This window comes from Diuraphis noxia, unplaced genomic scaffold, assembly GCF_037042655.1.
Source record: "Diuraphis noxia isolate RWA-SAM2 unplaced genomic scaffold, SU_Dnox_SAM2 contig0004, whole genome shotgun sequence".
In the NCBI taxonomy this organism is placed as follows: Eukaryota; Metazoa; Arthropoda; class Insecta; order Hemiptera; family Aphididae; genus Diuraphis; species Diuraphis noxia.
In genome coordinates this window covers 55,950,001-55,975,150 of record NW_028301714.1, presented here as the reverse complement: position 1 = coordinate 55,975,150, position 25,150 = coordinate 55,950,001, and the positions used below count along the sequence as shown (strand labels likewise).

Below are 25,150 nucleotides of genomic sequence, written 5' to 3'. Positions count from 1 at the left end.
AGAAATATATAGTCACACATTTTTTTTATAAGCATTTACAGTTCAAATTTTGACTAAATTCATAAAAATTCCGGCAATGTTCAAATCATCTTAGATCGAAATTCATAAAAGTTTTTCTTTTTAATTATAAGATTTGAGAATTTAATACAAGGCTCATAATATAGTTTTGCAATAGCAGTTGAAAAATAAAAGAAATATATAGCTACATTTTTTTTTTACATGCATTCAAATTTTAATTTTGACAACATACGTTAAAATCAAGAAAATTCGTAAATTATTTTATTCTAGAAAATCATAAAAAATTTTCCTTTTATACCTAAGATTTGAAAATTTAATACAAGGCTCCTTACAAGTTTTTCAATCTTTATCTTTTTGTCCACCGGAAATTCAAATTAAATTTTTATTAGCATTTGAATTTCAAATATTGACAAAAATTCGTCAAAACCATGAATATTTGCAAATTATTTTGTAGTTCAAAATTCATAATATTGTTTGTATTTATATCTAAGGTTATACAATTTAACACCAAGTTTTCCATAAATTTTGCTTCAATTAGCTATAGAGAAAATTTGAAGTGTCATTATAGGAAAAATGTTTTGAGCGTTTGAGTTTTAAATTTTTATGAAATCGCGTAATGATAACGATTTATCCTCAAACCAGGTATTCGTATATCTATGATAATATAAGGTATTATGAATTATGATAACCAAATTTAGATTTATTAAGCATTGAAAGAGACTTAACTAATAACATAGACAGTGATATTGTCTTAGAACTAATAATAAAAATGGTAATAATATTTTATGATTGTTTTTATTTTAATTAATAATTATTGTTCTGTGGCTAAATTTATTTGTAGGGCTTCAGCCCCCCACCCCAATATTTTAGACCTAGTTGCACCAATGTTACCTGCTACTTGCCAGAGAACCGTAGGATCTCGAATTTTGCTTTTGGACTTATAGTCTAGTCAAAAATAGTTAATTTTAATTCTAAGCTTACCACATATTATAAGTATATAACCTACAAACTACAAATGCTATTAAAAGCGCGATAAAATAGAGGAATGCCTGACTGGATATTGCGTAAAGATAGCAGAATAGAAACTTCATTAGGCTATAACTTCAAAATCAATTTCGATTGACAAATTTTGAATGTAGGTACAGTAAAACCTCTCTGTATAACGGATCCTCTATTAAACGGAATCCTCCTTATAACGGAAAACGTCAATAGTCCCAGTGTAAATAACAAATGCAATTTTTACCTTTCTGACGGAAAACTCTTTATAACGGAAAAATGTTTGGTCCTATGCGATTCCGTTATTGAAAGGTTTCACTGTGCTAGTTATTAAATCGTAAAAAAAAAAAAAAAATCAAGTTATTTGTAATAAACGCATTAAATAGAATGACGACATACGAATGCGTAATAATCGAACCAAATCTGACCGCTTAATTCTGACTTCACCATTGTTTTTCCTGTACCCAACTAACCTTACATAAGTTTAAGACAAAAATTGCAAAGAAAAGAGTGTCGGGTAGGTCAAGTATAAAAATGTTCCTCTGAAAATGTAAAAGCAATAGAACACACGTGGAAAAGTGGAAAATCATAACTTGCGGGGGTCGGTTGTCATGGATATACAGGTTATGTTGGTTTATTACCTTTATAAAATTTGATGTGATCCTTAAAAGACGATTAGGTTTGGTGTATCATTTTGTTTTTTTTCTTACACTTCGACTTTGAACGATCAGAAAAAATAAATAAAATTAACATTATGTGCAATACGAACGCTAAGAATTATATTACTTCCTACAGAGCGGGTCATAAATTGATACCCAAAGTGCCGTTTGAAAGCAATGTAAGAGTGACTGAATTGTAAATTTGTAAATTTTATAATATTTCACAAAATAGTCATAAATTCTCATCGGTCGGATAGAATGCTTGTGCAGTAATGTTACAAAAGCAACTTTTGATTTATTTTAATCCATTTTGGTTACTGTACAATAATATTAATGTACACACTATTAATATTTGCCCGATTATATTTTAAAAGGGGAAATAAATCATATTTTTTTTACAAGGTATCATCACTGGACGCCGGATTTGGATCGATGCCTAATAACCCAGAGTTGAAGCAATGGAATTATGATACTTCGACAAAAGTCCATTATGGTTTTAAAATTAATACCATGGACCCTATGCACAGATCTATGAAATTATATGCTGACCAAATTCATTACATCATGCCTCAATTGGAAAAAGTAGAAATAAAATGCCATCAATTATTTTTTATGTTTGAAAATATACAATAATTTTTATCACAGTATTGGTCAAATCCTCCAAAATCAATGATCGTACCACCAACCGAGTACAATGATAGATATATACAACCAAAGCTGATGTCAAACATCAAACAGATACCTGCAACAATGAATTGTGTAAGACCAATAATTAAATAATTTATTAAGAAATTAATGTCAGTTTGCAATTGCATTCAAACGTTTAATTAATTCAATAGTGAGGCAATGTCCATGATTAAACATGATTTAATAATCCATGGTTAGTTCATCAAAATCTAGTGAACCATTAAATGTATCAGCTTTTTGTAAAGCAACTTGACATTATAATTTAAGTGTTATTGAAAAACAGGTTCAGCCAACTCCAGTTGCTCCCAAACACCTTGGAACAGTACAAACACTAAAAGTTAGTGAAGCTGGAGCAGTTAGAAAAGTAGACCCGTACGTTAGTACTCAAAAGTTAGATTACATTGAAATAAATCCAGTAAGTAAAAAGTTCTATTGATTTTATTTGCATTTATACATTTAATAAAATACATTAGGATATAGCAAAACAAATTAACTCTAAACATTCAAAATTACAAAACATTAAGACAATGTACAAGCCGTTTTACAATGAACCAATATTCAATCGAAAGAATACTATACGTTTATTACCAAACACTTTAAAATATGTTCCACACAAGTAAATTACATTTGTAAATTGTATTTTAAATTAAATTTATGTTATAAATTATGTTTTATTTTTTCAGTTGCCTCATATCTGAAATGAGAGCATCGTTTAAAAAACCATCTCATACATCAACATTTGTTGATACTGGTGTAGAAATGCCCTTATCTATTTCAAGGAATCCAACTTTGTCTCAAATATTGGCTGTACCTGGGATGTACACAACGGAATACTCAATAATTGGTGGAAATTAATAATACACAAATTTATTACACAATACTATAAAAATATAAATTTACAGTACTCAGACTTGTTTATTTCAGTCCAAATATTGTTTTAATATTTGTTGTAGTAGAGTCATATCATAGTAATCAGCAATTGCTTTGAATGTTTTTAGATATAACATCATATCATTTCTGGGTATTACTGTTGTGAAATTACCAGCACATGAACAATAAGCATTTAGATTTTCCATTTTTATCTGTAAAACAATAGCTTTGTAATAACAATTCACTAAGACAAAACAAATAAATTTATTACTATATACATACTTCTGAGCATTTTGTACATTGCAGATCTTGTAGGGTATATGCCATTACTTTTCTACCAAGTGCATCGATCAAAAAATGTTCAATCAGCATGTTATCATAACTACTATTACAATTGGGACAAAGCCATGTTTTTCTGAAAATATTGTTTAAGTACATATTTTATTTTTATAACGTTTGATTTGATACATGATTGGTATTAATTGTGAACAGTAAACATACTTTCCATCAATTACACTTCGATGAGAATCTTTACACAAATCTATGTCACGGCAATGATTACAACTTTTACAGATTACTTCAGGTAATGTCCAAGAGAGACATGGGTCTGTCCAATCAGCTTCATCACTAAAATTACCAACAGAGATTAAGCGTAATAGATTTTTTCTCAGCTTCATAATATCATCTTCAATTCCAAAATCCAATGAAAGTACCTAAAATATATTTGACATACAAATTAAATTGAATCAAACACTTTTTGGAGAAAATAACTTACTTTGCAAACAGTTTTCACAAATTGCAGAGCTGGATTAAAATGTTTTCCTTTATTTTGCAAAAATGGTGAAAGTGTTTCTTGGAGTTCTACATCCAACACTGGATATTTTTTATAAATTTTTTGAGTAATCCTGTTTAAAACTTCATATTAAAATTATTGTTGAATTAAATAGGACAATATAATTTTATAAATGCATTTTATTTACGAAAATAATCTTGTTGTAAGTTCATCTGCAATCACGGTTTTTGCATATTCTGCTATACTTTCACATGATGCAACACCTAACATATTACTTTGGGTGACTTGTGATAATGATTCTGAAATACGTTTCAGTGTCATAGAATCAATTGATCGCATGTGCTTATAAATTGCACTCATGTAAACAGCAATTGTTTCTTCAAAATGTTTACGAGCATGACAAACATTGGGTAAAAATTCAGATATATTCCAATTCATTTCAATTCCCACCTAAAAATGTATAATAAAAGTACATACATATTATTTAAATTTTTCAGTACAATTCAAAATTACTTCTTCAATATCAGGTCCAGGTGCTTTGTGTTCTTTGAGAAGATGTTCAACGTCTTCATTAGACATATCAATTATATCTCCCATTGCTTCTTTTAATTTATCAGAAAACTTAGCTTTTACTCCAGAATAATTCCACTGTTCAAAATGTTAAAAGAAATTTTTAAGTATTAACGGTATCATTAACAAGAGTTATAACGATTAGTTTTACCAAATCTAGCCACATCAAATATTCCCAACATGGTCCTAATGATATTTGTAAGCTGTGAAACAATTCTTTGTTAGTAATGTTTTGTACAACATAACGTACATAAAAAATTGCATCCTCAAGTGATTTTTTTTTGGTACATATTACTATTTTATTAAAGTTGGCAAATATTATAGTAGAACCAAGCCGTTTAAATTCTGCAATCAACTAAAGGAATTACATATAATAAAATGGTTCGTATTAGTCATAGTCAAATAATAGTCATATTATGTAATAAAAATCTATTTATAGCATTTTACATCAATACAGTACTCACTTGCATAAAAAGTTTTCTCATCAAGCTGTAAAGTGTTTTGCGTAAAGCAGGATCATACAATAATGCATTTGGTGATCTAAGCCACCTGAAAAATAATTTATGAATAATAATTAATTATATTAAGGCTCAAGTAGTTGTTTAGTAACTGTTATAATGGTTTGACACATTAAATTATGTTAATATTACCTGTAAAAATGTACCATTTGAAAATCAGCGAATGGATTTTTGTGCAGTACAACATCGCGAAACCAAACATTCACCATTGATCGCAAAACACGAAATGCAGCTGAACACAATGCTATTTCATCGTAGGTAGGTGTTACAAATGTTCCACCATCCATTATTTCTTCAAGAGAAGCTTGAGGTATTTGATCAAATGCAACACCAGCACTTGTACCTAAATTATATATTTATATATGTTAATAAGGTTAAAATTATAATGAGTCATTAGTTAATGATTTCAAACAAATAAATCAAAGTTAATGGATCTGTATACTAGAGTAGACGTCTCCTTCAGGAATCAAATGGTATACATACAAAGAATATAAATAATTTGTTAAATAAATATTATATACCTTCAAAATCATGAATATGATGCGACTGTAACAATGTTGTTACAGGTAAGGCATCAATTTCAAGTTCTATACAATAAGAAGTATAACAGCCTTCACTATTGACGAGCAAACTTGAACTTTCTTCTGAATCCATTAACATTCTATTAAAAAAATAATAATAATTGGCAACAAATAAAGAAATAACCTGACATTCCTATCATAGTTTAATTAGTAATTACTCATACTTCATACAAATTAGATTACCTATTGTCGTCTGTTTCACGACCACCTAAATCAGGTTTATCAGTTTCTGAAATCCATAACACAAAATTGTGTTTCATCAAATGTCTAGCAAAGAAAATATCTGATGCAAACAATGTCACATCTGCTGGTAAGTTTCCAAGAGGTATCTGTAGGTATCTGCATTGCTCCAACATAATATTTATGTTTTCTGGACTATTCAAATAGTGATTAACAATCAAGCTGCACCCTAAACGTTGCCATTCCATTTGAGCATACATAGAGGCAGTAGAGTCTTGTACGTGAAGAGTTACCACTGGGAATTCAGTCATTATTGGAATATTGGATAGCAATACTTGACTGTCTACATGTTTATACAAGATAAATGATTTAGAAATTACATATTACAGTGGTATTTATACCCTACCTATTGGGGACTGAATCACCAACATCGTAGGTCCTCGTTTTTCATCCCTATAAGATTGAAGAGTTCTCTGTATTTGTCTGTAAACTTGCCTTTCTTCTGTTTCCACTCTAACTTCAAAAATGACATCAGATGGAGGAATATTTGATTCGTTGTGCCCACGAGAAATTCTTAAGATATAACATAGGTAAAGCAAAACAGTTAATTTAAAAGAAATCTTAAGCTAATTACTTATCAACATTACTTGGCATTACGTTCTTTACTATACAAAGTGTTTAAATTTGCCATGCGATTTGAACGAACTGTATCCGTGACCCAAACAAATGCTTTTTTACTAGGTGTTAAAAATAATGCATACATGGCTCGTAAACCCGTTGGGGCTTTATTGCAGTACAAGAATATATCTTTTATAGAACTCTATAAATAAATTTATCAATATATATTATAGTTGTTAATTGTTGGATTCAACTTATGATTAAAGAAAAAAATATACAAACATTAGTTAAATATTTATGAGACACTTGTTTCATTTGTTCTAATGAAAAATGTCCAAGATCTGGCAATGCAGCCATTTTTTTTGCTGCTTCCAAAGTGACAGAACACATACATCCAAGGTTTAATAAAGCCCTTAATTCGGGTGTAACTTTAGTTTCATATATTCCTTCAACGCCCGGTTTAGATAGGTTGCACATAAAATGACTGAACAGATATTGAGTTAAAAATAATTTTATGACTCAAACATGGAATTCACTTACTCTTTGGTTTCACCAAAATCTTTTTCTAAAACTGTGTACTGGTACAAATTCAAAACTGGTCTGGCCCTGGGTAATATCATATTCACTTTAGTACAAGATATATGCTTTTCATTAACATCAATCTCAGTTTGCCTCTGATTTACATAAAAATATCTAGGTACATTCATTCGAATATTGTGCAACTCATCTCCAATCATCGCCCATAGTTTTAAGACACCAGGTTCACCAGACTGACACACCTGTATAATTTGCCAGGGTTGACTCAGAAGTGTTTGCTGTGCTCGTTTTAAAAATCCTCCTAGTGTACCAGCACGTCCTTTAGGAACATGTATTTGATCGTCCCGCGTACGCTTTCCATGTTTACCAATTATTTTAGCTCTCATTTCAAGTTGCCAGTTCCATTTTTTTTTTTGATATACAATCCAATTCTAAAATAATTATACCAAACTATAAATTAATGATAATCACTATACATTCTATATATTCCTAATTTGTCAACTTGTTAAACAAAGAAAATATTTAAATAATACAAAGCTATTTTAAAATATTATTATAGTAAAATATTTTAGAATTTTTTTTAAATTGTATGCAAACCTGAATATCACTAGCTGGAGGAGGCGGTCCTAAAGCTTCCTTCCAGTTTCTAGCATCAATCGGGGAAGGGTCACGCTTACGCTTTTTGGTTACAATTGGTCTTGGTCTAATTTCTACATGATTATTATATTTGTTATCTCCATAATCTTCAATATCTTGAGGTACATCATTTTCAGTCAAATTTTTTTCTGCATGCTCTGGAATTGCTTGAAACATAGTCGTAATTTTTCTTTGCTTTAATGGATCAGCTTTCATCAACATTTTTTTATGTAACCAATCAGGATGTTTGACTCTTGGGACTGGATTAGCAATCTAAAATGAATTTAAGAATAGTTATGATTACTTATATATTTATTTTTATTTTTTAAAGCAAAAAAAAATTACACACTCCTTGCAAAGTGGCTGGAATAGTAATAATTTTCTGAATGGTGCCACTTAAACGTTCTATATAGTAGTCCCAATCAAGAACATCACGAATATCAATATCATCAATTGAATTGTCAGCAAGCCATCTTCTCAAATAATGTCTCTTCACACTTAACTCAGATTGAAATATAGCTAATGGTATAGCTCTTTGTGTAACTGGAGTACCTTCCGGTTTTTTAGATATTATAAATCGACAAGCAAGTCCTTTGTCTTTCACCATTTGATCACCTAAAAATTCAGCTAAACGCTTAGCTGTTGATATAGAAGTTGATTTTTGAGTCCCATAGTCTTCAAGTTTGCGGCTCATAGAACGATTTTCCGATATTAATTCAAACAATTCAGAATCTGGCATGTTTTTACCCTGTAACAAAATATTTTTTATTTAGTTAAGATTTTAGATATAAATTATTTTATGCTTACTTTAGAAAATAAAACATCTAGCCAATAATCAGCAACAGTTGCAACACTTTCATAACATTTTTCTAATGTATCACCCTTTAAGAAGGCTTCAAACACTGATGATTGAAAAATCTTAATAATTTGAAGTTCTCCCCTTCTTTTGACTTCAAAACTATCAAAAGTTCAAGGCTCATTTAATTTACAATTTAAAACATTTATTTATTACAAACCCTTTTAATTCTGCTAGTGATTTATCTAAATTGAACACGGCATAGCGCTTTTTTAGTTTTTTCCCTTCTTCTTTAGAAGCTGGTAAGACCATTGCTAAATAAGGACCATCGACTTCAAAGAAAATGGAATTTTCACTTCTTTGTTCATAAATAAGATTTTTTGAATCAACTAAGTCATGATAGACATGATTGGTGAAATGTTCCTAAACAAAACTTGTGATTAATTTTTATTAATTAAGTAAAATTATTTATAAAATAATTTATCACACTAACTTTGACCATTGAGTTTAAAACTGCATTAGGAAAAGATACAGTAAATTTATTTTTTTTTTCATGTGTTGATTTGACATTATAATTTTCAGGAAATGTTGATGGAAGTACACACCATATACCATCAGTATCTAATTCTAGAGGCCGACCTATTCTTTCAATTATTTCACGAGCTTTTTTAATTATAGCAGCACCAGTACAACACACTATTCCAGCCATTTCCATGCTATGCCAACGTGCACTGTAAATGAAACAATAAGTTAAACATAAAAGTTTCTTCAATTAGGAGGACGCCACACCTGCATGTGTTGTCTTCGTCGTATAAGTGCATAGCATAGCAAATTTTACGCTCAGCAAATCTCACTTATCTCCTTCAATTTATAATTTAGAGTGAATTGACCTATTATAAAAATTAAAGGCAAGATTATTACCGAGAGTATCTCATAGGCTTTTTATTATATTTTAATTTTAAAGCGAGTAATGAGTATTTTAAAATTGTAAATTATTTTTATGTTTAAAAATACTCATAACTTGATTTAAAATTAAATTTCTGTGATCTGCTGAGCGTAAAATTTGCTATGCTACGCACTTGTACGACAGAGACAACACATACGGGTGTGGCGTCCTCTTAACTATTTTAATAAGATCAAATCTAATAGAACAACGATTTTGAAATGTACACATTAATATCTATTAAATTATAGTTGATAAAAATAATTGTTGACAACAATAATAAATAATACATTTTTATAAATATATATACATTAAAATTTTATTAGCTTTAAAGTCAGAGACTATGACAAAATATATAATATAAACCATTGTTTAAGATTTGATATTTTACTTTATATGTCACATTTAGGTATGAACTAAATTTCAACATACCAAGCCAAACATAAATTATTATTTAAAAAAAAAAACGAGGTGCACAGGATGATAAAAATAATCACTCCTTCAACAACCTTCAAAAGTGCTCTTTGCCCATTTCAAAATTGGAATCTTTTATAACTAAAATTTATTTATTGAAATAATTATTGTCTGTAGTACAATATTTTACCTATATTTCAATATTTGAAAATAAGCTTATTAAGATATCATGATATTCACAATATTACATTATACATTTTCAATTTTATGCTAAACTAAACTTTGCAAGAAACAATGCATCTAGATCAGCAGTTCTCAAACTGTGGAACGTGAAAGACTCCATGGTGGTACGCGAAAGGCCGCAAAGTGATAGGATGGACAATTAAAAACAAATTTTAGATTCTTGGCGTAGCAATGATTTTACAATGTTGTGTGTTTTTTTTTTAATATTCAGATAATAAAGGTTAGATTTCATGAAAAATACATCAATAAATAAGATATCGTATAGGTATGATCGTTGATATTGTCGATATTTTTAATCATCAGTGGTATGCGACTGATTGATAATATACTTAAGCGGTAAGCGAAAAAACAAGTTTGAGAACCGCTGATCTAGATTATATGCCTAACTCATCATACAATTTTTTGTAAAATTGTTTTATCGCAACATATTACTAAAATAATAACATTGAAAATGTGTAAGTATTTTGAATACAAATAATTGTAAGAGATCAGTTAAAAACACAACCATTTTAAATCTTAAAAGTACACATATTTTTATAAAGAACTATTTAAGCTAGATACTAAAATAAAAGTCATGTGTTATATTAATCAATCATTTTAAATACATAAAGATTAATTACCCTTTTCTCATGACATATCCATAAAATGAATTAAGAATACACTTGTGTGCTAACTGTAACGAATCATATAATATTTCACGGTTTTTAGCTGATTTGATTTCAACAGGATCACCAATTGTTATTGCTTCAGATATTTGTTTTTTAGCAACTTTACAAAGCCCTTTATATTCGTAACGTCTATCTCTGAACGCTCGTACTGTATCAACGTAAAAAGAATTTTCTTTTTGACAAATAGTTGTAGAACGTTCTTCAATTTTTGTTATGTGAGTTTTTCTATATACTTTGCGACAATATTCAGTCAGTCGTTTTTTTTCCCAGGCGGCTCTTTCGTCTCGCTTTAATTGGTGAAATGCTCTAGGAGGGTCATTTGGAAATTGACCTGGGAACTTCTCTGTTTCTAACTGCTGTTGGATACGTTGAAACTCGGTTCTTGAGGCAGGCACTAAAAATCAAATAAGTAAATTAATGATTTATTTTTAAACTGTTAAACAATAGATTATAACATACTAAGTTCTCCTCTCCATTGCCAGGTCATAGTTCTTTGGCATTTCGCACCTGGAATATTAAAATCACAAGCAGCACAAATTTCTTCATTAACCATAGCTGAAGGTTGTAATCGATTTGTAAGTATAATATTAGGGTACATAGCACCAACATCTAAATGATATATTAATGGTTTCAATAATGGATAAGGATCTGCTTTAAGGGCTTCTAATTTTTCAATGACATCTTTCAATATTTCATCTAAATTTGTTACACTATCCATAGGGACTTTTTCTTCTTCTTCAATTGCAAATCTAAGTATGTCAGATGCTTTCTCAATGAGCATATCAAAAGCTGACGTATCTAGTCTAAATCTACAAGGTATGTCAGCACGAAATACACCAGATTCCAAAGCTTCCACGTGGCCTCCAACATAAGTCTCTTGATCTAATACATGGCCATCATCACTAAGTTTATTTAGTTCTTGTTCTTGTTTATTTGGAAAGATAATGTTTGCGTGAAATGCTTCTACCATCAAAAGACTTTCACATAGTGTTCCAGAACCTTTTCTTAAAACCTAAAATGCACACATCATATATAAATACTAATAGTAAAGATTTTTATTTAAGGATATAATAATTGTATTGAATATTTGATTATTAGTTCAAAATAATAATAAACAATGTGCATTTTAAATAATTACTATATATGATTTAATTTAGCTAAATACTTTCTATTAATTATAGGTTTGATAGTTATTTATATCAATTTAAAGAACTATGAATTGTAATAACTTCTATAATAATCAATGCTATAACTTAAAAAAATAAAATAAAAACTGAATCTTTTGATATTAAATATAGTACAACCTCATTGATCTGAACTGCCGTTAAATACTATGTAAACTATACAGTTTGAGCTGCATTATTAAATATTAAAACGAGTTCTGTAAATTTCCATAAATGCATGTTATTGTGATTATTTTGATATCGAAAGATAATATTAGAATGTAGAGCTTCATACAGTAATACTATATTGCCTTGTATCTTGTATATTATAACACATACATATTCTTAAATCTATAATATACATGTTTTGTTTATTTTGTTCAGTTTAGGTTTTCATTAGTTCCGGCAACCTAGAGCCCTAATAAGACCAAACTAATGAGGTTCTTAAAAATAAGTATTAGTTTGCTAATTTAAGACCAATACACTTGTATTGGAATCATGCATATTGATTTAGGTAACTAAAAATAAAATCTAACACAGATAAATTATATAATAAAGTAATTAGTTTATACGTTGTAAAATATATGGCAATCTAGTAAGTTTAGTAGAAAACTCTTATTTTATTAATTATTTGGAAAATACAAAGCAATATTATTTCAAAAATTTTGATTAATTTCTTCACAATCTTTTAAACACAAATCAATATAATATTTTATTTAAATTGGAAAATTAAATATTATTCACCAATGTGAGAATAATATTTTTTTTTCATAAAATCATGGTGTTAAAAAAAATAAGATTTAATTGAGTTAATACTTTGTCACTGAATAATTGATAGTTCAACAGTAAGATATAATATACATTTTAATCTAAGATCCCAACAATATTGTTTAAGCAAATCACCTCGAAAAATCTAAAAATTTAAAAATTTACTCTAGTAGATTTTGGATGTACTTTATCATCGGATAACCTAACCTAGTTATACAAATTAAAAATTCCATTCATTTCACTCACAAAATGATTTTCAAATAAGTGACTGCTAAAATTAAAAATTTCAACTTAAAGCGCAAAAAAAGTTGTGTACCTAGTACCTACCAATGTGTTTTTATATTTTTTTGACTTTCAATCTTCTATGGTTAATATTTTTTGAATAATAACAAAAGATAAAAAAATCCTAGTTAGAGGATAATTCATTATTAGTTATTAATTTTTTTTATACATTAAAATATTCAATATCTTCTAAATTTGATTTGCTCAAAACGCTCATAACAATGTATGCTATTTTAAGCTGAATCATTTTTTAATAATATTAATACTTCATTTTATTTGTTTATTTACTGAGTAAAATGTTATAACTTATTAAAAAATAATAACATACAAAATTAGGTGTTTTTGTACTTGAATATGTATGGTCATAAAAAGAACAAACATTTTAAGTCTTTATAATTATACATTTTTTTCACAGTTATCTTAGAATGAAATCATACAATACTCAAACAGTAGTTAGACTTATCAAAATTCTAATAAACAATTTGAACTAGTTACTCTATTACTCTCTATTTGTATGTAGATATTACAGTATTCAGTTATTATTCACATTTTAGGTATAACAGTATAAAATAAATAAATTACCCAACATGAATTAAATATTAATCAATCTAAATTATGTTATGTGCCTATTACAAATATATTTGGGCCTAAAACCAGCAAAACAAAATGAAAATTTAAAAATATGTATATTATTATAAGTGGATAAAAAATGTGTATAAGTAACTGAAATACATTAGATCATTAACTAAAACTCAAATGTTACAGCACAAGACATGTGACATTTTGACATGTCATTAATATTATTTTATTTACCTTCAGAAGTTGTAATTGGGCAATGGGAAAATTTAATAACAACCATCAACATTTAATATATGCTCAAAAATTAAATTAATTTTCCTCTTATAATTATAATAATCCTGACCCTTGTTCAGTCATCACATTAATATAACTTGATGTGTTTTAATTATTTACAGTTATTGGGTATTTACTTAGAACACCTACACAATAATTATATAGAGTGAAATCATAATATAAAAGACCAACAACGACTGACAATAATCAGTTTACCACCTTTCTGCAAACCACATCTACACTTATTTAAACATTCATTCAAGGTATGTAGATTTTTAAATATTTAGTTATAGTGTAATAAGGATAGTACATCAGTTAGATGTTTAAAAATTGTATTTGTGTTATGAAATTTATATAAACTTTCAAATGTTTTAAACACATTTCTTTTTTTGTTTTAGTATCATTTTAAAGGAATACAATGAAAATAAGTCTATATTTGAGTTTACTTGTCTTGGCAATAGTCATAAAAATTGTAACAGCTGAGCTGAAACTACCACCTCAACAATATTGTGGTTCTAGATTGGCAGACATAATGCAAGTTGTATGTAAAAACAAGTATAATGGCCCACCAATTGGACAAAAAAGAAGTAAAATGGGTAAGTCTATAATTTTACATACTATATATCTCTAACTAACTTAAGAATAATAAGTAATTAGATTCAAAATAAAATTCTGAGTGAGGTTAAGTTCACTAAAGTCATTGTTGTAGATTTAAATTTAGTATTTATAGGTTACTATACCTATAAACACTAAATTTAAATATAAAATATATCAAAACAGATTCAAACATAATAATATCATTGTGGAAAAAACATCTAAATTCCATCATATTTAAGCTGTTTATAATAAAATTTAAACTCAACTAAATTATATTATCTAATAAGTAGTAATTAACTTTTAAATGTATTTTAATTTATTGTGTTGAACATTAACATTTAAATTTTTTTTGTTTTAAATACTACTGTATTATTACTGAATACTGATACCATAAGAAAAAATAATAATAATAAAATTTTCAAAAAATATTAAGCATTGTTGTAAATTGTATTCAAATTCCTTGTTTAAATCAAATAATTTATGATTATTGATAACTATTTTCATCACTTATCTCCTTTAAAGTTTCATGTGACTATATGATACATATGATACATTTAATGATTATATTCCGCGATAAAGTTTAAACAGAAAAAAAAAATTATCTTATTACTCCATTCAAAATCATCATACATTAATAAAATATTAAAATAATATGTAATTTAATATTTTATTAATAGATTCAGATGTATGGGATTACAAGGACTTAGAAGACTACAACGCTATTGACTATCCATACCAATCTAGGCAAGAAGTTATGTCATATATGCCCACACGTATACTACGCACTTCTAAACGAACAATCATTGATGAATGCTGTCGCAGACCTTGCTTAATATCTGAGTTAAAAGGTTATTGTGCTAATCAAGACTAATAGATTTAGTCATAAGTGTTTTTAGTTGCTGAATAAAGTTCTAATTATTATTATATAAACGTAATATTTATTAAAATCCATACCTCATCGGGCTCCATAGGAATGATTGTGCATAAAGCAAATATGAAAGGATGAACATATTTCATATATAAATAATAAGTAGCAACAGCGTCTGACACTGAATAGTTAGAAAGTACTTGAGGTTCATCTGTAGCTAGTCGACACATGTCTTCTGGATCAAGCTCAACAGGATCATAACGTAATTTGGCTTTAGCAACAGCTTTTAGATTTTGTGATCCTACTGGAAGGTAAGAATCTCGTTTTACCCAACTGAAAAATTAAAATATTACATTAATTAAACATTTAATTATTCATAAAATAAAATTCACATTAGTCATTTATAATTTTTTTATAAATTAATTAAAAATATGCAGAACATTATGGTAGTTGTAGATCAATAAAAAATTTGACAATTATTTAAACTATTTTTTATCCAGTACTAAAATATTTAACATAGTAAAAAACTATGACTAAAAAAATGTATGACCTAATATGCTCTAACTTAGACATTTTTAAATACTTTTAATACATCAAAAAGTTGAATACAGTCAAACCTTAAATATATTTATCTTGAACTCAAATAAACATCAAAAAATGATAGTAAATAGTAAATACTAAATAATAATAAATAAATATAAATTCTAAAGGAGAGTACTATTGCTATTTTTTTTAATTACTATTTTAAATGATAACAATATGTTTAAATATAGTACATATTTTAATTTTTAGTAACAAAATTTGGATATTTATACATATTTTATATATATTTTTTTTTATTGAACCTTATAATTAGGAGTTGGACTTAAATGTTCTAAAAAACAAAAAATACAATGTCATGCGCTCATAACAGTGCCATATCTAGGGGGAGGGCTTTTGAACTTATTCCTCCCCCCCCCCCAAAACAAATCCTGGGTATGGCACTGGCTCATAACAATTTTTTTTTAAATACACAAAAAAAGGCTATTGAAAATATTTTTTTAAGGATCAATTCATATTATTCTTAATTATTCTATGATTTTATTATTTGCTTCTTTCATCTTTTAACACTGAAAATTATATCAGTAAAAAACATAGTTATAAAAACAAAAGTATGATGAGGCAAAATAAATAATTTTTTTTTAGAAAGAATTTTAACAAAATGTTTATCTATTTTTACATTAAAATGACTTAAAAACATAAAAATGCACTAAAAATGTCAAAAAAAACTTCAAATCAATTTCTTGGTATATGAAATTAACTTTGTGTTTGGAAAACAATGTTTTCGGATATTCAAAGATAAATGCAATTTGCATTCAAATGTGTTCCCTACTTATAATCTTTTTTTAAGACATTAGGTATCTATGCTAAAAATTATTTGTATAAAACAAATATATAGTTGAAACCATACATATTTACATGATGTTAAGGTTAATATATTTCGTACCATAAACAATCCATATGCATAGCAGGACGACAACTATACACTCCAGCTGTATTTTTAGAAAATCCTATTTCTTGAGACATATTTAAATCATGAACTGCTGCTCGAGTTTCCACAAATGGCCAATCAAAAAAGTCACCGTTATATGTTACAATTATATGAGGGCGAATTTCCATTATGTGTTCAAAAAAACGATTTATCAAAGCAGCTTCATCAGGTTCGTTAAAAATAGTGAATAGACCTAAAATTTTCAGGCTTTAGAATACATAATATAATTATTTGTAGTCAAGTTATTGAATTACCTTCAAATTCTGGTTTTGGTGTGTACTCAAAATCAACAACATCTGCAGATATAATTTCTCGATTATTAATTAAATATCCTTGACCATCAATCATATATGAAATCATCATAATTTGATCAGTATTTGCATCTGGAAATTTAAGTGGAAGTTTTGTGGTTTCAATATCAAATGCCAAAACAATCATATCAGGACGGTCTATAATATCATCACGTTTAATAAATGTTGCTTGATTATAGGGTCCACGACATTGAACTGTATACCACAATCCGGTGAATATCTTTAGATCTGTAGATACTCGGATATGATATACCACATCATACTCTCTAGAAAAAATCTTAATATTTTATTATATTTTTAAATAAAAACAAATGCAAATAGCATAATCTATTGATACATTTTTTTAAATATTTTAACGATTTTAGAACTATTTATAAATATTTTAAATTGCCAACTTAATACAGGGTTCACTGTAAGAGCCTATGCATCTAAATACAAAATGATTTACCTGATATCAATTATATTTTCCATGTGATCAACTTGCTTCTTTGATGAGACTACTTCAGATAAATTAGCTAAAGATTCTGTCAACATTTCTGTGTAATAAGAATTATTTTTTAAAGCCAAACGATTTTTACGAACTGCTGGCATTATAGCTTGGCGCATTTTATTCATTTCAGTAACTGTTGCGAATGAAATTTTTATATATCTTTGTTGTAATCCTATCAGATGATTTGGCTAAAAATGTAATATCATAATTTAAATTAATTCGATAAAATTGTCAATAATAATAATATACTCATTTAGACAATCATTACCAAATCTAAGTCTTCTTTCATGACAATATCAATACTTGTAAAACTACCAGCAAATTTTTTACTTATGTAAGCAACAACTTCTTGAATATATTCTTTTTTAGCCAATAGATAGAAATATGGTTGAAATGGTTGTGTGACTCTAAATCGAGATCCATCGTCTTTAATAAAATAATAATCAACAGCAGCTACCAAACGTTTATCCTCATCAACAATTTCGGTCTACAAAAATTATGAGTAATTATTATCAAATAAGTAATAACCTGTAATTGCAACAGAATACTATGCTTTTAACGCAAATATTACTTACGCTATGCATATTGATGAGATAACCAGTATGCTCTTGGTAATCTTTAACACGGAAAAAACCATATTTGTTGTCAATTAAATCATTTTCTATAGATTGCTTCAACCGAACATCATTGGAATCTTCTTTAAATTGGCTTAATAAACATATTAAAAATAAAGGATTCAAAGTAAAATGTATATAATATGATACATGACTGTGTAAGATGTGCTGTAGGTACATACTTAAAAAATGACTTCTCTAATGGTTTAACAAAACGACCAGTATTTGCAGGAGCCATATTTGCATGTTAAAATCAAAATTTTTTTACTACAACAAGTAAAAGTATAATCATAAGCGAGAGACACATTAAAATTAAACTCAATAATAAATAATAAAACTGAATACTGAAAAAGTGAATATCTGAATAGTGAATAGTATAGTATTAGTATATATACTATATAGGTAATAAGACAATAATATTAAATTCAGTATGAATAGTATGATAATGCATTGAACAAATTGGCGGGAATTTTATTCATGGATGAAACATTATTTGATTTTCATTGATAACATTTTGATATTGCGCGGAAAAAAACCGAATATGAAACCACGATTTAAGGTATATCTAAAAGGTATACACAAACTCTAATTTAACATTTAGATTTAATGAAGTGTAATTTTAAAACTTGCTGTTGTCAAAACAACACCAATAAATGTCAGCTCACTCCTGTAATTAATTAATTTGACATTAGTGATAACACTGATAATGTGTCGGATAGGTGTAGTAAATTCGCAAAATTCAGAGGTTAAATCAACACCAAATAAATAGTTAACTCGCTATTAGACAAGTTTAGGATGATAGTAAATTAGTAACTACAAAAATTATTTCAACTAAAACAACGCTCAAGGATTATAAATTAACTCAGCTTTTGCGCGGCTACTGTAACATGTCTTAATGTTAAATTAACTCCAAAAATGGTTAATAATTAGGTACTCAAATTCGTAGTATATTTTGCATAAAAATTTAACCACAAGTCCACAACGTTGATATCAATTCAACAGCAAGACAGCCTTAGCTCAAAATCAAATGCGTATAACATTGACTATCATTATTGTTGTTAAAATAATTCCAAATATCTATGTGTGTGTACCAAATGTTCAAATATTATTATTATCATTTAATTATTACAATAGCTTATCCGCTATATATTGACTATTTTTAATTATTGACTATTACATATTATACTATAGTTAATTTTATAATGTGAAGTCGAATATTCAGTGAAAACTCTAAATACCGGACACTCTCGGTCGCTTAAACGTCATCCGCTATTTGGAGGTGTCCGCTATTAAGAGGGAGTGCACATTTCACCGTTCCCAAAATTCCGTCCGTTATTTGGAGGTGTCCGCTATTGAGAGGTGTCCGTTAAAAGAGGTTTCACTGTATCGTGATTTTTCGTCTTGACAAGAGCAATAAACTCGTTTTTTTAATTAAAATTAAATAATACGTTTTTATGAAGTTATGATTATAATAATAGTCAGCTCTGTATTATTGGTTTTGACCACAAATTAAGATAGGTATAGTATAATGTCATAATTCATGGTTTTTATAATTTTACTATTTAAACATTTTAAACCCATAAAGGGAATAAGTTAATCAATAACTTTTAAATGCAAGATGCTAATGGAAAATAAATTTAATAATGGGAGTAGGTATTATTATATATATTCGGAAATCGGAGAATTCTCTAAGCAACAACTAAATATTAAATATCCATATACACATTATATAAGTAATAAGTATCTCATAAATAAATCTACTTGTTCATAATTTATTATTTGTTATACATGTTTATTAAAAATAATGAAACAACTCAACAATTATATGCATAATAAATTAATAACAAGGAATGCAAATAAACAAATGACAAGGACATTATTATTTTTTAAACTCGGGAGACGCTAAAAATTTTATGTTCTAGTGAAATCTAGCGCATGTTCTGTTCTGTTCTGTCGTGCTGCACTTTTTCCACTTTTTCAGTACGATGGTGTCTCATCAAAGGAAAAAGTACCTATACCAGACAAGTGAAATTCTCTCTGGTGTTTTACAAAAGTAAATGCTCTTTTCGATAAAGGACGCAGACACAATCTGCTCAATAATTATACCAATGGGTATAGCTGTAAATATAATCATTGTAAAAATGCATACATGTGTTAGAAAATGTCAAAAAATGCGACTAGGCGACGCGCATAAAAAGCGGCTTTCAAGTATGCACTGAAGGCTGTGACATAGGGTGAAACCGAAGAGGGGAAGTGTAGGATATATGTGTAGTAGCTGCTGGTGTACAATGAACAAAAGAGGTTTTTTTTGTTCATTTTTGTTATATGCATCTCCCCACTATACGTTTACCCACGGTGTGCACCGTTCTACGCCAATTATTATTATTTTTCACCAAACTATAAGACAAAAGCCAACTCCCTCCGCCTCGTCGTTACAACACACGTAAGGGATTTTTTTTTATACATCATAATGAGGAGCGTTTTTGTGCGTGCTTCAAGCACCCGCCACTTACGTGCGCCTGTCACCACTGCTAACGCCACCACTACCACCACCACCTTCACCATCACCACTACATTATATATTATGTACCAGCGTTCTTACCTATATATAATGTATAATAATATGTATTTCTGAGAAAAAAAGGGGTGGCACGCAATTTGTATAGAACATCTATTGTCTAATAATATGTAAAGTATATATAATTAACATCACGACGAAAGCACGGAATATTGAGATTCGTGGAACGGTGGAACCAATGATTTGCTTCTTCTAGTCGTACCTATATACAGCACAACTTTTAGAACCAATGGTTTTTAATAAAGTAAAGATATTACAATACCGCAGTTGTTCCGTTTTACACCTGGTTTTTTAAATACATGGGGCCGCCGCCGCCTTATGTTCCTTCCTGTGAAAGACGTTACATAAGGAAGAACTAAATAGAATGGGACCAGTTTTTAGTTAACATCTGCCCTCTTTTGTTCCACCTTCAACGAATGTAATAAAATATAAAAACTGGGGGTCTTTTAGTTTTGGGGGGAAATGTCCGAGGGCCCTAAACGTCCATATTCTTTGTAAAACTGCACATCTAGAAAACAGCTATGTAACAGTAATAATTTTGTTTTCTCAATCGTCAATTTTAGCTTGAAAGTTGTTAGTGTACATAAATAATAAATTTAAGGTATATGTGATGATCCATTGATCAACATAATTGTTGTTTATAGATTGCAATGATTATATGATACTTATTATTGTTTCAGAAAATAATAAAGTTTTTGAAAATATTTCTTTCACATAATTTTAAGTCGTTAAAAAACAACGTTTTTGGAATTACATTTTATTTTTTTACTCTATTAAACGACAAACTACAATTTTAATTTCTCATTCATCAGCAAAATATTATTTGGAATATTTCCATATTATATAAAATCAAATTTAAGAACAGTAGTTTATTTGTTACTCATGAGTATTTAAAGTTAAGACGAGTGGAGAAATGGCTCAAAAGATAGTGTACCTGTACTACTCAACTCCGCTCGAATAATCTTTAAATATTTATAACTATAGGATCCGGATTCAAATATCCTACAAACTATCACAATAATAATCAAAAAATGCATTTTCAACGCAAAAAAAAATAAATAAAATGCGGGTAAGTCGTGGATGTCGCTCTGCTGTACAGTAGGTTACTGTAATGGATGGGATTAAATTTGAATGCAATGATAGGTATCATTGTATACGAAAAACGATTCTGAACGGAGATTATATTTTGTCAGTATAGGATATCTTATATTTAAATAATGTCATATATTCTATTTTGAAACAAATATTTTATTTTTCAATTAAGACGCATTTTGCATAAGGCATGGTTAATCAATTAGTGTAGTTATCATAATTCATAATACCTTATATTATCATAGATATACGAATACCTGGTTTGAGGATAAATCGTTATCATTACGCAATTTCATAAAAATTTAAAACTCAAACGCTCAAAACATTTTTCCTATATTGACGCTTCAAATTTTCTCTATAGCTATTTGAAGCAAAACTTATGGAAAACTTGGTGTTAAATTTTATAACCTTAGATATAAATACAAACAATATTATGAATTTTGAACTACAAAACAATTTGCAAATATTCATGGTTTTGACGAATTTTTGTCAATATTTGAAATTCAAATGCTAATAAAAATTTAATTTGAATTTCCGGTGGACATTTTTCTTGTGATAAAGATTGACAAATTTGTAAGGAGTCTTGTATTAAATTTTCAAATCTTAGGTATAAAAGGAAAATTTTTTATGAATTTCTAGAATATAATAATTTACGAATTTTCGTGATTTTTACGTATGTTGTCAAAATTAAAATTTGAATGCATGTAAAAAAAAAATCGTGCCTATATATTTTTATAATTTTTTAATCACTATAAGAATAACTTATGAGAAACTTTGTATTAAATTTTCAAGTATTTTGATAGGGCCATAAAAATTTTATCGACACTTCAAAAAAAAATTTTCAGGAAAATTGAAAATTTCAGTTGTTTATAAATACCTCAAAAAAAGTCAAAATATTTTGAAAATTAAATCATGTAAAGAAAATGCCAATCTAAATAACTGGTAAAATTTTTCAAGTATCTATGACTTATACTTTTTGAATAATAACAAATGTTTAAAATCGTTTGAGGATAAATCGTTATCGTTACGCTATTTCGTAAAAATTTAAAATTCAAACGCACTTAAAATTTTTCCTATAATGATGCTTCGAGTTTTCTCTATACCTACTTGAAGGAAAACTTATGGAAAACTTAGTTTTGTATTTTTAATCCTTAGTTATAAACGCAAAAAATTTTACGATTTTTCAACTTCAAAATTACTTGCAAATTTTCGCGTTTTCGACAGATTTTGTAAAATTTTGAACTGTAAACGCTTATTAAAAAAAATGGTGACTTACGATTTTTAATTTTTTTTAACTGCAATAAGAACTACTCATAAGGAACCGTGTATTAAATTTTCAAGTTTTTTTGGTCGTCCAACATTTTTTATCGACACTTCAAAAAAAAATTCTTAAAAAATCGAAAATTTCAGTGGTCTATAAATAACTCAAAAAAAGTCGAAAAAAATTTAAAATTAAACTGTATATAGATATCACTAACATTAACATTTGGTGAAAATATCAAATATTTACAGTGATTAGTTTTTGAATTACAACCATATAAAAATATCGATTTGTTCGAAAACTGGTTTTGCGTAAAAATTCCCGTTTTTCTGTCATTTTTTTTTTTGTTTTTCTCGATTTTTTTGAAAACTGTTGGAAAATGTTTACTTTTGACCTCTATAATGCACCAAGGATCTTCAATTTTACATCGGAAACCACCCCCAAAGTTTAAAATCGAAGCATTATTTCGACTAGTTATGCTGTACACAGACACACACAAAAAAAAACACACATCATTGTAAAATCAACATCACTTCGTTCAGAATCTAAAATGACTATAATTTTTTGTTGTATCCATCTGGCAACCAAATATGCAAGCGATAGGAAAATGACGGTATGATCAGCATCTTTAGCACTCTTTATTTTAACTAAATTAACGATAATACAAAATCAAATTATTTAACTTAGAAACGAACAAAAAATAAACAGTAAACTAGAAATAAATACGATCACAATGCAATCATTGGCTATTTTCAACTGACTATAAGTAATACCTAATATTATATAGTTGTTATTGCACTGGTACTTATATGTTTTAATCATCACATTTGATAATCGTTAAAGATAGATGGACATTTTACTATATTCAATATTCATGAGTAAAGAACTTTTAATGTTTTATATACGTATGACCCTTAAAAAGTTAAAACTATTAAAAGTAATGCATTTTTCATTTAAATCCGGGCCCTAGCTAGTAGCGACTTATATGTCATGAACAATTCGTCCAAAATTCGATTTTATGTACCATGAAAAAAGAATTTAGGGTTTACAGATACAAAAACTTTAAAATGCCTTAAACAATACAACATTTCAAAATAAGCAAAATAAACTTTCTTATCCTCATTTAAAAGTATTTACATAAAACAAATTTGTCACAGTAAGGAAAACAATACAAAGTGAATCAAAATTCCAATCCTAGTTTAAGATTATAAATAACCTATTATGAACTAATGTAATAATGTTCTATAAAAAAAATTATTTTGGACCTATACTCTCTTAAATTTTAATTTATGTTTATTAAGTAATTCTAATTATTTTTGAAAAATAATTTATAATTGAACATTAATTTTGAAAATAATATTTTAAACGTGCATACGAGATTAAAATAAACATCATCTACTTATCTACATGGCTATACATATTCATTAATACTTAATAGATATTTTGTACTTACTATATATTTGAATTTAATATATTTTGATGATTTGATATAGGCGCTGTATAATGTATTAGTGCCCTATAATATAATACGTGTAACTATATTTATTATACAACTTATACAAGTATTACCTTAAAATGTAATATTGAATAATTCAGAATATTATCTAAGATTTCTTTTACATTAATTTTTTTATACTATATAATGTATCGGAATATTATTCAAGAACGCAATAGTGACAATAAAGACAGCTGATGTGTACTTTATACATTATACATATTATTATATTGGTATATTATGTGTTAAAAAATACACCCAGTTAAAAGTGTAAAAAATAAATACTTAAATGATTGTATACAATATATAAATATAATTTATTCATAGTATAAAGCGCTACAGTAAGTTATAGTATTGTATATTAATTATAAACTAGGTAGTAAAAACAAAACATTTTGGAAGCAATAAATTGAAGTATATGCTGTACCTGCACTAATATTATAAATTATAATATAACATAATATTTGATAGTTGATTTAAGTATTATAGGATTATATAATAGAATAAACATTAGGCCAATA

The 25,150-nt window shown here is 27.6% G+C and overlaps 3 protein-coding genes across 5 annotated transcripts; 2 read left to right on the top strand and 1 right to left on the bottom strand.

The window, feature by feature from the left end:
* Nucleotides 1–1,495: 1,495 nt before the first annotated feature.
* On the top strand, nt 1,496–3,268 carry LOC107166148 (uncharacterized). The gene is made up of 6 exons (XM_015514694.2): nt 1,496–1,852; nt 2,076–2,255; nt 2,319–2,432; nt 2,644–2,775; nt 2,834–2,976; nt 3,044–3,268. The coding sequence occupies exons 1-6, from the start codon at nt 1,769–1,771 to the stop codon at nt 3,213–3,215; spliced, it is 825 nt and encodes a 274-aa protein (XP_015370180.1). The 5' UTR covers nt 1,496–1,768; the 3' UTR covers nt 3,216–3,268.
* On the bottom strand, nt 2,781–18,598 carry PolE1 (DNA polymerase epsilon catalytic subunit 1). 3 transcript variants are annotated; one of them, XM_015514691.2, is made up of 30 exons: nt 18,386–18,598; nt 18,165–18,297; nt 17,858–18,076; nt 17,548–17,777; nt 17,043–17,365; nt 16,744–16,981; nt 15,344–15,590; nt 11,187–11,739; nt 10,680–11,121; nt 8,953–9,190; nt 8,680–8,882; nt 8,471–8,621; nt 8,013–8,411; nt 7,625–7,936; nt 7,031–7,458; nt 6,773–6,974; nt 6,520–6,692; nt 6,279–6,445; nt 5,876–6,215; nt 5,633–5,772; nt 5,244–5,454; nt 5,058–5,142; nt 4,745–4,948; nt 4,537–4,671; nt 4,211–4,473; nt 4,006–4,135; nt 3,732–3,943; nt 3,513–3,645; nt 3,261–3,442; nt 2,781–3,171 (listed from the first exon to the last, which is right to left on the bottom strand). In XM_015514691.2, exons 1-29 carry the CDS (start codon nt 18,439–18,441, stop codon nt 3,281–3,283), a joined length of 6,729 nt encoding a protein of 2,242 aa, XP_015370177.2. In that variant the 5' UTR covers nt 18,442–18,598; the 3' UTR covers nt 2,781–3,171; nt 3,261–3,280. The 3 variants fall into 3 exon arrangements, with proteins under 3 accessions (XP_015370177.2, XP_015370178.2, XP_015370176.2); XM_015514692.2 differs by having other exon boundaries at nt 3,266–3,442; XM_015514690.2 differs by having other exon boundaries at nt 2,781–3,442.
* On the top strand, nt 13,901–15,319 carry LOC107166147 (LIRP-like). The gene is made up of 3 exons (XM_015514693.2): nt 13,901–14,055; nt 14,191–14,388; nt 15,067–15,319. Exons 2-3 carry the CDS (start codon nt 14,211–14,213, stop codon nt 15,258–15,260), a joined length of 372 nt encoding a protein of 123 aa, XP_015370179.1. The 5' UTR covers nt 13,901–14,055; nt 14,191–14,210; the 3' UTR covers nt 15,261–15,319.
* Nucleotides 18,599–25,150: the final 6,552 nt, after the last annotated feature.

Bases quoted from the DNA above. Each gene is read 5' to 3' on its own strand.
- LOC107166148 (XM_015514694.2), top strand. From the start codon at position 1,769: ATGTGCAATACGAACGCTAAGAATTATATTACTTCCTACAGAGCGGGT. The intron at 1,853-2,075 runs GTAAGAGTGACT...TTTTTTTACAAG, and splicing joins AAGTGCCGTTTGAAAGCAAT to GTATCATCACTGGACGCCGG. The intron at 2,776-2,833 runs GTAAGTAAAAAG...AAAATACATTAG, and splicing joins ATTACATTGAAATAAATCCA to GATATAGCAAAACAAATTAA.
- LOC107166147 (XM_015514693.2), top strand. From the start codon at position 14,211: ATGAAAATAAGTCTATATTTGAGTTTACTTGTCTTGGCAATAGTCATA. The intron at 14,389-15,066 runs GTAAGTCTATAA...TTTTATTAATAG, and splicing joins ACAAAAAAGAAGTAAAATGG to ATTCAGATGTATGGGATTAC.
- PolE1 (XM_015514690.2), bottom strand. From the start codon at position 18,441: ATGGCTCCTGCAAATACTGGTCGTTTTGTTAAACCATTAGAGAAGTCA. The intron at 6,975-7,030 runs GTAAGTGAATTC...ATATCTGTTCAG, and splicing joins GATTTTGGTGAAACCAAAGA to TCATTTTATGTGCAACCTAT. The intron at 3,646-3,731 runs GTATGTTTACTG...CAATATTTTCAG, and splicing joins CGAAGTGTAATTGATGGAAA to AAAAACATGGCTTTGTCCCA.